At 41.9% G+C, this 17,807-nt stretch overlaps 1 protein-coding gene across 1 annotated transcript in view; it reads left to right on the top strand.

The window, feature by feature from the left end:
• WDR25 (WD repeat domain 25) overlaps window positions 1-17,807 on the top strand; it is a 206,383-nt gene that overhangs the window by 159,678 nt on the left and 28,898 nt on the right. The window contains exon 4 of the mRNA XM_019518559.1: window positions 2,830-2,960. Within this exon, the coding sequence (XP_019374104.1) occupies window positions 2,830-2,960 (131 nt within the window). The remainder of the gene's footprint in view (window positions 1-2,829; window positions 2,961-17,807) is intronic.

Here is a 17,807-nt window from a genome sequence, read left to right as displayed (position 1 = left end):
TATATATATATATATATATATAGCACCTGATTTGTGTGGGATGGAATTGGCAGGAATTGTAGGTCATATGTTTGTGCCTCTAATAGTAAGTTTTGTATCAGTTCTGCATTCCCAAAGCAGCTGCCAGATCTTTCTGCTGAGTGGGGCAGGGAGTACCTTGGATAAGAGCTGTCTCTTGGTTTTGATCCTAGAACCATCCTCTTTGCTTAGGAGTCTCTCTTCTCTTTCTTATCCAGTCCATAAGAAAGTTGTAGCCATCCAGGCAGATAGCTGTTCGATGGAGTGTGTGACTTTGTAAGGATGGCCTGCTAGTCTGTGAACCTTTTATTCTTTTTCTGCAATTTTTGTTGAAGGGGACTTCTCTCCTTTTGGTATTTTCAAGGCCTTTAAAACTTGTTGTAGATCTGTAGTGTTGTCATAGCTCTAATAATTCTGGGAAGATGGGAGAAATGAGGTTTGTTTGGTAATACCTTTTACTGGACCAACTGTATAGTTGGGAGAGGTGTTTAGACAAGCTCTCAGGCACAAAGTGCCCTCCTCGGGGTTGGGAAAGAAGCAGGTGGAGCCTAAGCTAAATGCCGTGAAACATCTTTTGTGTAACTTCATTATGTAAATGAAAATAGTCCTTTACAGAAAGGGAGGAGGACAGTAACCTGTGGAGGAAGGAAAAGTTATAAGAAGTAGTGACAAAGCAAGTAAAAGGCAGTTGAAATAGATAAACTGAATTACGGAAAAAATAAGACCATCCAAAACAGAGAAGGCAGTTAGCACCTGTGGAATACAAAGAGGTTGTTCCCAGGCAGATGGGAACAACTTAAGCTATATCTGTCTCCTTCCCAGACCTAAGGAAAGGCCTATTGTTTCTGCAATTTGTCTGATATTTCTCCCAACTGTATAGTGGGTCCAGTAAAACTCATTAGTAAACAAACTTTGCTTTGCTTAAAAACTTTCCTGGATTATCAGTAGGACCAAAATATGTAACCATTAGCTCATGTGGCACTGGAAGCAGCACAGGATTTGGTTTTGTTTCTGTTTTTGCTGAGAGAGAGAGAGAACACACTAGAGTCACCCAGAACAACGTCTGTAGGGCATCCTGACCATGTCAAATCGACTCACCCAATTTAAGGAACCACAACCACTGCCTGTATCAGAACCAACCGAATTGTCTCTGAATTCAAGAAAGTGACATCAAGTATGTTAGGTTTTCCTTTGAACCTTGTACCAGCTGTTCACATCATGAGTTACTGTGAGTCGGGTTATTTTGTGTTAAAATTGGTCTAAAACAGGGATCTGCAACTTATGGCCCAGGGAGCAACTGGTTGTGATCTGCACAGCTGGAGGACTTTGCCTTTACCTGTGCCCGTGCCCATGCCCACACTCACACTGAGACTAGGAAACAAAGAGGTGGGCCAGGGCCTGGCAGTTTCCAGCTGTACCTGTGCTGCTACTGTTCCCTCCCTTCCTCCCCCCAAGTGTGGCATGGGGGCAGGTTCCAGCTGGTGGGGGACTGTGCCAGGGCTGGGTTGCTTACAGCTGTGCCTGTGGTACAGCCGGGAGGCAGAAGAGTGGGAGGGAAAAGGAGAGAAGTTGCGTGGATGCAGTCTGTAGCTGCCCGGTCCTGGTACAGCTCCTCACTGGCTGGTAGAAGCGATGGTGGCACAGGTGCAGATCCCAGCTGTCTGGCCCTAGTGTGAGTGCAGGGAAAGCCCTCTGCTACTGAGGCCACTCAACCCATGTTGGACTGGAGCTTGGTTGTTCTTGTCTGTGGCTTGTTAAAGGTTGCCAGTTGTTGGTTTGGAAGGCCATCATTTGCTTTATGTGTGGAGTGATGCATGTTTTTATAATCTTATTTTAAAGTCTGTAGTAGTCCTTGTTGTATTTGGTGCATGCTACATAATATATCCTGTATGTATATGGTCATTACATTTTTTTTAATGCAGGTATTGCACACAATTCAGTGGAATATAAATTGCAATGACAAATATGAGAACTTGAATTAATGTACCTCAGTGCATAGTACTATTTCAAAATGTGACATTAACAACTTTCATTTGATAACAGCTATGAACTGGAGATAGAACCTGCAAATTAGTCTGGCTGAATTTTCTATGACTTTAGAAGTGTTGTTTACAAGCCAATTAGTATTAAGCCACAGGATCCTGTGAAGATTACCATACACAATTAAATTTAGACAACAGCGTATCCATGGGAACAGTTATTGCCTTAGTGCGAGGCTGTTCAAATTGCATCCTGCCTTCAGAGTGAAGTTTGCCCCTCCGTTGTGACATTCAGGTAAATAACCTGAAGTGAGTAAGTGGGGCTTGGGACCTGGAATTGCAAGATCTGCCACTGATGGGCCTTTTGCCAGGATGCCATTACGCCAGCCTTTTCTCTAGCTACTGGTTTGGCTTATATGCATCAGAATGACTGTGGCTTCTCTGGAGAGAGGTACCCTTCCAATGAACCTGCGTAACTGACCCCTACCTATGAGTCTAATTGGACCTTTGTAGAGCACCTACCCAGAGCACATGGGTGACATCATAATCTCCCTGTGCAGGGGCATTGCTAGTAAGCGGCATACGAGGACAGGAGTAGGATGAATTCCATGTAAATGGAATTAAGTCAATTAGATTATTTTTCATTAAGGCACAACAATCCCACATGTTTTAACTTATGAATATGCTCATATTTATCTATTTGCTTTTGCAAACTGGAGGGTTTTTTGTTTTTTGTTTTGCTGTATAAAAATATGAAAGCGAAATAGTCCATCTTCTATTCATGTTCAAATTTTAACTCCTACTTCCCTCTCCTTTCTTTTTTTGATTATAGGGGCACAGGTGTTTACCAGCAAAAATGAATCTCGAATCAGCACACTGAAGTTTCACCCTAGTGATCCTAATATTTTTATTTGTGGGGGGTTTGGCCCAGAAGTTAAAGCATGGGATATCAGGAACTGTAAGGTAATGAATCTCTTATTCTTTCTTTTTCCCCCCAGAACATTTTATAATGTCATTCAGGAGGGTGGGGAATGTGGATAGGTAATGGGATTTTTTTTGGCAAGGGAAGGCAATAATTGGAAAATAATATTTCTGTTAGCCCAATTTGGTCTCTTTGAAGCAAAAACATTTTTTAAAAACAATTTTATTTCTTTAAAACTCTGATTCTACGTCTAAGAATTATACAGTTCAGTGGGTGTTTGAAGGCTCTGAGCTGTCAGACATTTAATGACTAATGTGTTTTCACCAATCAGTATTGGTGAATAGGTGATAAAAAGATGACAATGTAGTCTCTAATTTACTGAGAAGTAAAACTGTTTTTGAGGGCATTTATCTGTTGAGTTTTTTTAGAGACTCTGCAATATTCTTGTTTGCATCTTTGACTGTTTTCTGTGTCAGACTATCAAGTGTTCAAGCTTTACCGTAGGAGTTAGGATGTGCCCCACATTGACTTTGCTGTTCAGTACTAATGAATTCTGAACTGTTAGACATAACTGTCTTTGGGTGAGACATTATTCTGAGATCCCTTCTTCGCATTTCTGGCAACTTTGCATTTGGAAGTTAAGTGATCTTTTCTGTACTGTATTTGCAGTGCCAAGGAACTGTGCATACAACTCACCTTACTTTACTTTACTTTTATCACCCGATAACGGGTTCAACTGAATTAACTGGGTAATTTGGTGGTGAAAAATGGTTACTTACCTTTACAGTAACTACACTTCTTTGTGTGATAATCTATGCACCTGGATCCCACTCACAATTTGCATTTACCTTCTGAATACAAGTTTGGAGTGTTTTTATCTACAAGTGTTGATGAAGGCTCACACATGGCTCTGTATGCTGTCATGTTTTCCCCCAAATCCAAGGTCATAAAGGGCCTAGTGATTCCAACTGCTGCTCACTTCCTTCTCCACCCAGAATTCAGATGACAAGTTGTGGGACAGAAGAGCAGGTCATAGGATCTACATATACAGAACAATTTGAAGAACTATGGTTACAATAAATGTAAGGAACTATCCTTTTCTTCTTTCAGTCCTGGGCTTGTGGATCTTGCTTGTGCTAGTTATATAGCTGTTTGCCCTTCATGGCGGTTGAAGTAGAGCTTCATCTGAATAAAGATTAAAGAACTGCTTTCCATCTCTTTGTCTGATCTCAGTGCTATAACTAGAGAGGAGGGGACAGTAAATGTATTAACTGAGCTCTGTGTAGCTGCTCTGTATATTTCAGCTATGGGGACTTCAAATAAAGTACTCTGGTGACATGGCTTGCACTCTTGTCTAATGAGCTCAAATAGTAGTTGAAAGAATTGCCTAATTAAAGTTGCATGTTGTCCTTAAACAACTGGCAATGTATATTGAATTTTTTGGATCTGTTACCAAGTGCCAGAAAAATTTTGAATGACTTGTAAAAGGATTTCATTCTATTAAGGCAATATAAGTTTACTCTTTTAGCATTTCTCTTAACTCACCCCACATACATGCGATCTGGGAAAAGGTATCAGTAAAAGCACATTCTGAGCGATATGAAAATCTGATACCACTTATAGGATAAATTTAGGTTGATCTCACCTAGCTACCATGGCTTCATGGAAAAACTGTAGAAAGAAGATTTGATATGAAAGTTTATATCTCTCTCACTTTTTTACTAATGTGATACCTAGCTTATATTGATCGGCCATGTAAGGCTCTAGTGACTCAAAGAACACTTTTGTTAAGTAATATAATACCAGATTTAGTTTCCACAATGATGGAATCTTGCTTAAGAAATGGAACATGTGCAACATTTCTTTTAAAAATTTATGACCTGTTTGATGGGAAGAAACAGATGTGCCTCATACTGGCTGATGGTAAACTGATATTGCTGTTCAGTGAATTGTAATAGAGCTTAATGGCAATCCTGAATGCTGTAAAAACACCCGATACTCCAAACCAGCTGGGACCAATGCTTCAAGTGGACCAGAGTCTTGAGAGGTAACCCAATAGGAGAAATGTTTTCACTTTGTCATGGGTGCCCAGTCAAAGGTTTTCTACTGTGAATCAAAATGTTCCTTGATTTCACAAAGCTGTTCCTGTTCACTACTGTCATCCACATAGCATCCATGTAGGCACGTAGAGGAACTTTGGTTCTGAATGCAGAAATAGCCCACAGTTCAATGAGATTGTCTCTCTGCTACAGGAGAGTTGTGAAACAGTGATTGGACAGATGTAGCAGATCTGCAAACCAAAATCTGTAAGACTATGCTCGACTTCCAAGGATAACTAGTGCATTGTCTTCTTTCATCTTCAGCAGAACACGGGGAATTTGTAGAACCAGCTGTATCAAATTATATGACCACAGATATGATAGCTGTATCAAATTATGTGACCACAGATTCAGGAAGGTGTCTGTTATGGATCCCAGACTTCCTTCTGCTGAAAAGCAATATTCAGGACCTTTGTAGATGCTGTTGGAGGTATAAAGTTCATCTGGGGAGTTCCCAATGTTGGAAAATGTGGGAAGGTAAAAGTCACTTGGTTAACTGCTCAGTTAATTCATTTGATTTCTCCTCACACATATATTTCTGTTATACTAATTTTGCTCATGATACAGTAGTCCCACAACAGATTTGACTTCATGTCTCTGTTCCCTGCTGCAGATATTTGGATAATTTAATTTCCTCAAATCAACCAAATGTGTAGATAAAGATTCACATACAACTTCAGCCAACAAAGATGAACTATTGTTATTTTTTAATAACACTGAAGGAATTAGCAAGGATTCTTAGTAATATCTTTTATTGGACCAATTGTATAGTTGGGAGAGATGTTAGACAAGCTTTTGGGTACATTTAGGATCATAGGGAAGTAGAGCTGGAAGTCAGCTTGTCCAGCCCCCTGCTCAAGCCAGGATCATCCCAGATTAAATCATCCATGTCTAGCATCTGTATAAACTGCTTTAGAAAGTTTCCAAGGATAAAGATTCTTCAGCTTCTCTAGGTAACCTGTTCCAATGCTTGACCACCCTCAGAGTCCCAAAGTTCCTCGTAATCTCAATTTCCCCATATGCTGCTTGCTCCTAGTCTTGTCTCGTACAGCCAAAGATAAAAGACCATCTCTAGCCTCCCTGTAATAGACCTTCAGGTATTTGAAGGTTCTTATCAAATCCCCCTTCAGTCTTCTCTTCTCTATGCTAAATGTCCCTAGGTCTTTCAACCTTTCCCCATAAGTCTGGTCTCCCAGGCTTCTGGATAATTTTTGTTGTCCTGTGCTGGACTCTTACTAATCTGTCAATGTGGGGCCCAAAACTATGTTGGAGAACACATGACACCAGCTTCTTTTCCACCTTGGAGAAAACATAGCACCAGCAGAATCTGCCTGTGCCTGATGAAAGGCTTGTGCCTGAAAGTTTGCAAAGAACTTTTTTCCCAACTTTTTAGTTGGTCTACTAAAAGATATCACATCTACCCAAAGAACCTTGAGGGCCCAAAACTAGATACAGTCTTCCAGGTGAGGCCTCATCAGTGTTGAATAAAGTGAAAGAATCACTTGCTTTGATTTGCAAGTGACTGTTATGAAAATAACCCAGGATGCTGTTGCCTTTTTTTGCAACAAGAACACACTATTGACTGATACTCAGTTTATGGTTCACTCTAACCCCCAGATCCTTCTCTGCAGTACTGAAGGCTAGCCAGTCATTCCCCAGTGTGTATCTACATGTGGTTATTCCGTTCCAAGTGCAGGACTTTGCATTGGTTCGTGTGGAATCTCATCTGATTGCCCATGGGCAATCCTATCTATCTCTGGGTCATTCTGAATTCGAGCCCTTCCCTTTGGAATGTCTGCAATTCTACCCAACGTGGTGTTATCCACGAATTTGCTGAGCATGCATTATCAATCCCATCATTCAAATCATTAATGAGTATCTTAAACAGTACTGGACCCAGGACAGACCCTGGGGAACCTGACATGATACCTTCTCCCAACTAGATATCAAGCCAGTGAGTACTAATCATTGAGTGTGATTATCCAACCAGTTATGTATCTGCCTTACAGTGCTTTCATAGTTTGCATTTCCTTAGCTTGTTAATGAGACTGTCATGGGAGACAGTGCCGAAAGCCTTCATCTGTAATTCTCCTCCTTGAAGATGGGCACTATATTTGCTCTTCCAGTTAAATGATACCATACCGAATGGCTCTGAAATTTCCTCAGCCAATTCTTTCAGTATCCTCAGGTGCTTCTTATCCAGCCCTGCCAAACTGGCAGCATCTAGCTCCTCTAAGTAATTCCTAACCCATTCTGTAATTAGTCTAGTCCAGTGGTTCTCAACCTGTTTGCCATAGTGGACCACACTTACAGCTCTCAATGTGTTGTGGACTGCACCTACACAACTTACTTCCTGTGCATCCATTTAAAAATGTTTTGCATCTGTTATCTGACAGTAATGCAATACCAATCAATATTCTATAATACCTCTCATTTCTCCATTGTCAAATGTCTTTACTTTTTTATCAGGATGTCACATGGGCTGCAGCAGTGTGTTGACTGGGCTGCATGCGGAACGCGGGTTGGGAACCACTGCTCTAGGTTGTTTGTTTCCTTTTCTATCCCTGCTGCCAACTGCTCTTCTCAGCTGGTTGTTGTCTCTATTTGTGAAAACTGAAGTAAAAAGGCATTAAATGCTGTAGCCTTCTCTGCATTGTCTGTGACCAGATTGCCTTCCACGTTCCACAAGGAACCTGTGGAATCTATGGTTTTCCTCTTGATGTACCTGTAGACTCCTTTTTATGTTCCTTGCCAGCTGCATCTCAAATTGTGCCTTGGTCATCCTAATTTTCTCCCTGCATGTCCATGTGACAGTCTTATACTCTTTCTTAGTACCAAATTTCCACTTTTTATGAGATTCCTTTTTGAGCTGCAACTCCTTGAAGAGTTGAAGAATCTGTAAATCTGTATGTCCAGAGTTTTAGACAATGGTATCAGTGGCTGGTTTCTCAATAGTCTTTCTGAACAGTGATGTGTCACTTTTGAGTCCAACCTTTTATCTGGTGCCATTCTTGCTGATCTGTACCTCACTTCATGCGTCTGGGTTTCAAATCTGCTTTTCTTGATACTCGAGAAGTAGACTGTCTAAAGGCAGTCTTGGAGCTCACTTCCTTCCTTCCTAGGGGTGCCATGGGAGCTAACTTCTCCTGTATTTGCTTAAGGGAAGGTTTAGGATCCTGGGACAAAAAAGCCTTCAGTTCTTGAGTATCCAGCATGGTGTCTTTAGTAGATGGAACACTGGAAGCATTTGGCAGTGTCAGCGGCTTCATTCCCCTGAATCATTTCAGTTGGATGCTTGCCTTATTGAACTTCTCATAAAATAAAGTTTCAGTTGAGATTCACCAGCCTTCGATGTGCAGTTTTTAAACAATGCGCCCAGACCATGATTTGAAATGTGTTGCTCTCCTAAGCAATGCAGGGACTCAGTGAGCCTGCTGTTTAAGGAAGTGAACCCTGGATACAATGGATAGGATTTAAATCTTAGTGACCTATGCTTAGCCATAGTCAAAGCCCCAGTATCATTATTGACCTCTCTAATGTACCTCTAATTCCTGAATAGCTGCTGCTATTGTTATTGTTCATTTTGCCAATGGGCTAATACAGGCATTGGGAACTAATGATGAGCCACCCCTTGTGACCCAGCCTTTGCTGGCAGCTGCCAATGTCCTGCTGTCCATACATCCTTGCGATATGTGGAAAGCTGTCCTCTTGCCCCCTTCACACTGTCTTCACTGAAAGATGTGCCACTAAAAACTGTAGTGATGGACATTTTGCTGTGACTAATTCAGTGGGGAATAGATGGTGAGCAGAGGTTACAGTTAGAGAGAGGGGAACAATCACTTATCTGCATGGAATAGGGGCAGGTGGCTAACTACAGTGGACCAGCCAGCTGTTAATAAAATGTCCAAAGGTAGCACTGCCAGATTGTATCTGGTATTGAATATTATCATCTCTGTTTGCTTTTTCAGAAATGTGGCTACCCAGGTAGGGGAGATCTTCAACATTCTTCAAGAACCACCCTCTAATAGTAATATATGGACATGCAGCTGGTTGGTTTGGGTTGATAAAGGGTGGGACATGCAGCTGGTTGGTTTTCATGAAGTTGACAGTGAGCTCAAGCATTTCATATTCTTCACAGAAGCAGTCAAGAGTGCCCTGGAGCTCTTCAATTGAGTCAGCACATATGACAAAGTCAGTTTATTGAAGATCAGTAATGGAGGTGCTGGTTATCTTGGATTTAGAATGTAACCTGTTGATGTTAAACATATTCGTATCCATATGATAGTGGATGCTGACTCCAGGTGGAAGTCTGTCAAGAATGGAATGCAGAATAGCTGCAGTATAAATTGAAAAGAGGGTTGTTTCAGTCGCACATCTTTGCTTGACTCCAGTTCTAATAGAGAAGGGAGACGTCTTCGAAACCCTATCCCCAATGATCATGACGTCAGGGCCCAAACCAAACTTCTTGTCTACCAAGCTGTTGTCATTCCTACCCTGTTGTATGGTTGTGAAACTGGAACAACATTTCAGTGATGTTTTTGGAAAATCCTCTGTATCAACTGGAAGGACAGAAGAATGAATACCAGCCTTCAGGCTGAAGCAGCACCACCAGTATTGAAGCCAAGTTTATATAGCACCAGCTATATTATACAGGACAGATCATAAGGATGCCTGGTAACCTGTTGCTGAAACAGTTCCTGTACTCCCAACTCGCTGAGGGTCACCACTCTAAAGGTGGGGAAAAGAAGAGATTCAAGGATACTTTGAAGGCCAATCTGAAGAAATGAAATTTTAGCATCAATACCTGGGAGACTTGAGCACCAAGTTGTCCCCAATAGTGCCGTGTTGTACCTAAGGTATTGATCATTTTTAGCAAACTTTCCTCAGTATGGAGGCAGATAGAGGAGAGAAACAAAGGTAAAGAGCTGTGACCTGACATCACCAGGATCCATTCCTTCCTTCTAGAACTATTTGCCATATCTGCAGTCAAACTAGGTATTTGTTGTCCTTATAGGTAGATCTTAGATCAGCCTATACAGCCATCTCCAGACTCAGTGATGACTTCTCTATTTACTGGAAGACTGTCATCTTCATATTGAGGGACTGCTACCACCAACAAGTAAAATGTGGAAAGTGGAGTGTGGGCCAGATCTGACAGCTGGGTTGCAGCAGAAGATTGGCATCAGTAGTAAAACATAGGCCAGATGCAATCTCTTTGTGGCCAGATTCAGACTGTGCTTTGCCAACTCCTGGGTTAACACAATACTCCGTAATAATAATAATTAAAAAAACAAACAAAAAACCAGGCATCATACCTTGACATTCAGACTAGCTGAATGACATATTACTATTTGCCTAGCTGATCACACATTTTCTTTCCTGGTGCTGGAGTTCTGTTTAGAAGCTTTCTTAACTAACAGATTGCTGAACTGTGAACAACATGTTGTTGTCCTCATAGGCTGATCTTCAGGCAAAACATAAAGATGGTGAGAGATTCTGCACGCCACTTTTTTGTAGGTCCACTCAAATCAATAGACAATACTAACTTTCTACTATGTTGCAAGGCAGTAATTCAATTCCGAAACTAAAAATGAATGTATATTCTGACAAATTAAATTGACTATGTTTCTGATTCAGGTTTTGGGCTCAATGACAAATTGATACAAGGGAACATGATTGTTTCTGTTTTATACCTGTTCTTTATTGGTACAGCTTTTAGAAACAATTATCATCTTAGTTTCTTGAGACAAAATTTGATTTGTGTATAATGTCTTCAGTCAGGAAACAACTTGTTTAAGCAATTTCTTGGGAAACATAGCAATTAATTACCTTTGAAAGGGTAAGGAATAGCTTTGGGCGAGAAGCAGATATTGACATTTTTGCTTTCATATTTGTTAATTTTAAAACTATAAACTTTATACTTACTGTGATTGATTAACAACAGCAATGTAGTTTACCTCCCTGCCTATAAAACAATGCTAAGGAATACAGTAACAATTTCCTGTCTATCTTGTGGAGATACCTATATGTCAATTACATCCATTATTTTTTAGGAGCCTAAAATTATATTGATGTTAAAATATAATGTTGTGAATCATTGGAGAATGTATATGCACAGGGTGCTATATTGGTAGTCATAACTGAGTGGTGCCATAGAGACTTATCTGCCTGAGCAGTCTGATAACAGAAAAATTAGGATTATTTGTGTGGTTTAGATTGGCCATAAGCTTCCACTTAGAAGCATAGAATGATAGAAAGTTAGGGTTGGAAGGGACCTGAGGAGGTCACATCTAGTCCAACTCCCTGCTCAAAGCAGGACCAGCCCCAACTAGATCATCCCAGCCAAAGCTTTGTGTAACCGGGTCTTAAAAACTTCCAAGGATGGAGTAGCCTGTTCCAGTGTTTTACTACCTTCCTTTTGTAACATAATATCTAATATCTTTTGAATTGAAGGTAAGCACCACAGTTGCAAAATAATGTGTAAATTCTTCTGCCATAGAAGTGTGCTGATTAGACATGAATCATCAATATTTAACGTCTGCTTCTCCACATCATTTGCAATTTCAACAGATTCCTTTAAATTAATTAATCCATTTCCACCCCTATATTATTATCTTTATTCACATGTTGCACTAAGCATTTTCTTATTCTCTTTTCCATCATACGTTGGTGACAGGTCAGGGGGCACAAAGGAGGCATGTTCCCCTCCCCCAGATTTTTGTGCCCAGGGCAGGGTGCAGACATGGGGCTGCAGTCTGGTTGGAGCCGGCACCTGGCAAAAACAGCTGCATGGAGCTGTGCCCCTCTACTGTGGTGGTGGTGCAGAGTTGTTCCCCCTCAACTGACAGCACTTGTGTTGCCTATATCATTATATAATCTTAACTATCATATTTGATGAAGTGTGCTGCCTAATATTTTATATTGTTTTCTATTGTAATTAGTGCTATTTACTTTTAACTTAAACTGATGGCTGGAGCATTTTCCCTGTTAATGGTTATGAAAACATTCTCAATCTCTCTCTAGTGCTTTTATCCCAAATCATTACAAGATCTTTTTGTGGTAATTGTGCTCTGAAAAATTTGCTGCAGCTTTGGTTCTTTTTGCCTCAAATTGTTTTTCAGGTGTTTTAACTTGTCATACAAGTTGGAGGAGCAATGAATAGCTGTAAGGGTGAAGCAATGAATTTTCTTAATGTTTTCTTCATCACATCCCTTATAGCAGCTTTTGTCAATATAATGAACATTTTAAATCAAGGGTTTGAGTCATGTTATTTTCCCATTGAAAGCTTAGGTTTAATGGTCATTAAATTTAAATTTCTAGGGCCAAGTGACCAGCATATCCTGCATTTTCTTATAGGAAATGTATCTAATACCTCACTTGGAAATTTGGGTTAAGCACTGGGACAGTGTTGCAAGAATACTGGCACATTGGACAGAGTACAGAGGAAAGCAACCTAAATGATCAGGGAGACAGAGAAAGAATTATAAGGAAAATACTGGCTGAGGCTGTGTATAACAGCAATGACAAAAATGCTTTTAACAAGAAATATCAGTAAGTATAAATTATTATTAACCAATAATTATTCAAGAATTAATTTGCTTCAGGAAAGAGGAACTGTAAGAGGAAAGAGGAACTCCAGCATTTTTGTAAGTTCTAAAAGTAGCAGAATATAACATCTGGCTAAATGTATTCTTTAAAACATTGAAACTTGGACCAACAGACTGTAAATTTGTTAATAAGAAAGGCATTTATAGAATGATAGAAGGTTGGGGTTGGATTAGATGACCTCCTGAGGTCCCTTCCAACCCTCTGCTCAAAGGAGGACCATTTTTAACTATATCATCCCAGTCAAGGCTTTGTCTATCCAGGTCTTAAAAATCTCTAAGGTGGAGATCCCATATGCTCTCTGGATAGCCTGTTCCAGTGCTTTTGTGAGAAAGTTGTTCTTAATATCTAATCTAGCCTAAACTTTCCTTGCTGAAACTTGAGACTGTTGTTTCTTGTTTTGTCATCTGCCATCACTGAGAATAGTCTAGCTCCATCTTCTTTGTAATCACCCTTCTGGTAGTTGAACACTGCTATTAAATCTCCCCTCCATCTTCTGTTTTCTAGACTAAATAACCCCAGTTCCCTCAGCCTCCCCTTATAAGTTATATTCCCCAGTCCTCTAACCATTTTTGTGCCTTCCATTGGACTCCCTCCAATTTGTCCACATTCTTTCTGTAGTGCAGTGGGGGGAGGGTGGGGCGATGTCCAAAACCAGACAGAATACTTCAAGTATGGTCTCACCACTGCCAAATAGAGGGAAATAATTACTTCCCTTGATCTGCTGGCTATACTTCTACTAATGCATCCCAGTATGCTGTTATCTTTTTTACAACGGCACAGCATCAGCTCATATTCACCTTATTGTCCACTGTAACCCCCAGGCCTGTACCAGTGCATGGGATTGTTCCATCCTAAGTGCAGGACTTTGCACCTGTTATTATTGAACTTCATGAGATTTCTTTGGTCCAGTCCTCCAGTTTGTCTAGGTTACTCTGAATCCTAGCTCTACCCTCCAGCGTATCTATTACTCTATCTAACTTGGTGTTATCCACAGACTCGCTGCAGGTGCACTCAGTCCCATCTTCCAGATGGTTGATGAAGATACTGAACAATACTAGCCCCAGGACTAACCTCTGGGACAGTCCTCTTGAAACCAGCTGCCATCTGGACATTGAGCTATTGATTAATACCTGTTGTGCAACAATCCAGACAATTTTCTATTAACCTTAAAATTAGGGACCTAATTAAATTGTGGTTTTGGGATTTTCATAGAGACCATGAAAAATGACAGTCTCCACAATCACTGTGAAAAATGGCATTGTTGTGATTTCCAAGGAAATCAACCAAAATAAAAAGATGGCAGATGGAAGCTGCCCCTTTGTGCCTCTCAGAGTCAAGGGGTGGGGCTGCATGAAGGGCAGCCAGCAGTCAAGATAGTGGCTGCCCCCTTGTTCCTTCTTCCCCCTGGGGCCTCTCTGCCAGTCAGTGCTGAGGGGCAGGGCTGCTGCAAAATGACCACAAAATTGGCTCTTTGGGCTGTGACCAAGCCACGAAAATGCTTTCCCTCACCACATGCTAGATAGGTCCCTACTTATAGTTCATTCATCTAACCCATACTTCCTTAGCTTGCTTGCAAGCATGTTTTGGGAGACTGTATCAAAAGCCTTACTGAAGTCAAGGTATATCACATCCACTGCTCTTCCCACATTTACAAAGCCAGTCATCTCATTATAGAAGGCAATCAGATTGGTCAGGCATGACTCGCCCTTACTGAATCCATGCCAACTGTTCCGAATCACCTCCCTCTCCTCCAAGTGGTTAGAAATGGATTTCTTGAGGACCGGCTTCATGATTTTTCTGGGGACTGAGGTGAGGCTGACTGATCTGTAGTTCCCTGGATCCTCCTTCTTCTCTTCCTTAAATATAGGCACAATATTTGCCCTTTTCCAGTCATCCAGGACCTCTCCTGATCACTACGAGTTTTCAAAGATAGGCCGTAAGTCTATGCAATATCAGAAAGCCTATGAAACAGTAAAAGGCTAGACTTTGTTACCTTTTTCATGGTAAGTACAGCAAAAGCTGCATTAACCAGCACTTTACAGGCCGGCATGCTCTGCTAACCAGCATGCCAGCTTGTATGGGAAAATGAAGCCAGAAGTGCCCACCGTGGCACTTTCAGTTTCACAGAGCACCCACAGCCCAAGGAAAAGCAGCCTGCGCTGCCAAACCCCCATGGCCTGGGGGCATAGCAGGCGGCATGGGTCTCCTGTCTCTGTCACTCGGGGCCCGCGGGAGGGGCGACAACTCAGTGGGAGGGGCAGCAACACCCCAGATGTGGTGGGACAGGCAGTGGCCTGAACAGGCAAAGACGCCTGTTCGGGCCGCTCAGTTACCCGGCATATTTTGTTATCTGGCACCCTCCATTCCACATGGGTGCCGGATAACAAAGCTTTTACTGTAATGCCCTACTCTGCTTGTGGGCCTATTGATTGCAAATTGCAGGGTAAGTTTTTACTTAACATGAATAAAGGTGCCAGAATCTGGTCTTGAAATTTTCTTTTCAGTATATAAGCTTATGGCTGCATACACGCATTCAAATAATCAGAGAGAATTCTCATGGGTTTGTTCTCTAGGTAGAAGATCTTACTTGGAGGTGTCTGAGCAGTCATTCAGACGCTGAGGCCTTAAAGAATCTGCTTGCACTACTGATGCTTCACAGCCAGGGGGGACCCTATGCACACATCTCAAGTGCTCTGCAGGCTCTCTCAGTCTGCCTAGAGGTAGACAGCAGCAGTGTATAGGGTAGTCCTGATTGGCTTGCCCAGACTTCTCAGGATCAGCCCGTGTCTTTGCAGCACAATGTGTAGATAGTGAAGGAGGTGTGTTCTGCTCCCAGCTTGGCAGGAGCATTACAGTCTAGTGAGCAACAAAGTGTCTTCCTGTGGTGGGCGGGCAGGACAAAAGCACCCTGGATGTTGGAGTACTGTATTGTGGCTTCTCTCAGGAGAGAACATGTACAGCCATTTATTCTTCCAGAAGAAACTCTCCTGGAGTGATTTAACTCAGGTTATTTTTCTCCCAGAGTGGCCATTTTTGCCCTGGGAGAAAAATCCTGAATATCTGTACATGACAACATGCTTGTGGGCTATTCAAACTGAGGGAGCCCGATGTGATTGGTAACATCTAACCCCTGAACAATACTAACAGTCAGATAACATTGATGGAGTTTTTCCTGACAAGAGTGGTGGCTCCCTGGAGTCAGCTGAGTAGAATCAAGACCTGGCATCAAGGATTCCTTGTAATCTCAACAACAGAATTATTACAGCTGAATGTAATGTTAAATGATTTTCTTTAGGTTCCTAGGGGAACACAGTGGTAATATCAGAACAAAGCTTCATCTATAATACCACCTTGAACTGATACTGCTTCCAGCTGAGCTGAAGTGTCTACCTGTCTCCAGAGACTGACTATTCTGAACTGTCAAGCTAAGCTGAAGAATTTTATTTACACATACTGGTTTCACTGCATAAAGGGTCCAGATTTGATATGTTGAAAGGTGGGGGAGTCCCCCTGCACTATACAATACCTTATGCAATAAACTATACCATATATTAAAGTCAAGAAGTCACTATTTTTATTCAAACAGGTAACCCCCCAAACACTGTAAGAATTTCCTAAACCCTTCTCTACTAAATTAACTCTATCCATTTAAATTCTGTAAACACAGGCTCCTAAAATCATATAAATGTTTGTTTTTTTTTTTAAAACAAACTGCTGTCTAATGGCTCAATGAATCAGATAGACAGTTCTTTCTAGGGTTGTCTGATTAAATTGGAGGTGAAGTAATTTCCTTTCTCCATTTAACAAATGTAGCCTATTTCTTTCTGTGTAGACAAACAGCTCAGCTCAGTCTGATTCTGCACTGCCCCAATCCAGTTGCATACCTCCTGCTGCCCCAGTCTGGTTACCTCCTACTGCCACCACCATTATCTGGCCACATGCTGCCTGCTTACCAGATCCGGGCCTACACTGGCCAGGAGGATCAAAGGATCAGGATATCATAGGAAAAGCTGCATAACCTTAAGAACAAGAGTAATAGAAATGGGGTCAAAGTTATTAGCATTAAATGCAAAGGTGTGTATTTTGCGACTAATCAAATATGTTTTGCTATCAATGGGCTGTTCTTTAGTATTATAATTCAGGAGGAGAAGGACCTGGCTATAGGAATCAGTTGTAGGATGACTTTGATTAAATCAGCAAGGATCTGGATTTTCCGTTTGGTGTGGAAAAATGTGGATTTTCTCTCTGAAAGGAGAAAAATGTGGAAAACAGCAGGTTTCCCCTTGCAGTCTGGCAGAGTTCCAGCCTGCAAGGGGCTGCTTGGGGCTGGGGGGAGCAGGATACAGGGGGCACCACATGGCAGTGGCAGCACCGAGCCTCCCTGGCTTCCAATGCTGGGTCCTACCTGGTGGACTGCAGAGGCGTCCAGGGAGAGGGCAGCAGGGAAGGGAGCCCCACAGCGGGCAGCCTGCATCCTCCCCTGCTTCACACGACTCACTGGCTGTGGCCTGCAAGGGGGCTGGGGAAGGGGCCAGTCTCCCCACTGTTCCAGCCACAGCAGCTGCTGCCTCCTTAGCACAGTAGCCAGGACTTTGGAACTGCTGGGATGGAGGTAGGGACTGCAGGTCCTGGCCCTGATCCTGTAGTCCTCTGGCAGGGCTGGAGGGGTCAGGGGAAGGGGACTGTGGGTTGGGAGCGAGGGGCACTGGCATATCAGGGCTGCTCAGAGCTACAAAGCAGTGGGAAGGACAGCTGCAGCTGGACCTGTATCCTGGTGAGCAAAGGGGACAGGGGGAGCTCTGATTTTTCTATGATAAAAAGCTGAAATCAAACATCAAAATATATAGGTATTTAGAATATATTTTATTATAATATTGAAGCACTGGTAGACTTCCAAATTGCTTGAGAATTGTAAATAAATTAATAAAACATTTATGTTCAACTGATACATACATACATATATACATACATATACATATTAGAGCTGTGTGAAGCTTCGGTCACTGATTTGATTTGGAGGAGATTCAGCCTGATTTGGTGAATTGAATCAGGAGACCCATTAACCATGTACCCTAACCCTAACCCTAACCCTAACCCTAACCCTAACCCTAACCCTAACCCTAACCCTAACCCTAACCCTAACCCTAACCCTAACCCTAACCCTAACCCTAACCCTAACCC

Source organism: Gavialis gangeticus, unplaced genomic scaffold (assembly GCF_001723915.1).
Source record: "Gavialis gangeticus isolate Ggan-Ray unplaced genomic scaffold, GavGan_comp1, whole genome shotgun sequence".
Taxonomy (NCBI): domain Eukaryota; kingdom Metazoa; phylum Chordata; order Crocodylia; family Gavialidae; genus Gavialis; species Gavialis gangeticus.
This window is presented reverse-complemented; position numbering and strand designations above follow the sequence as displayed.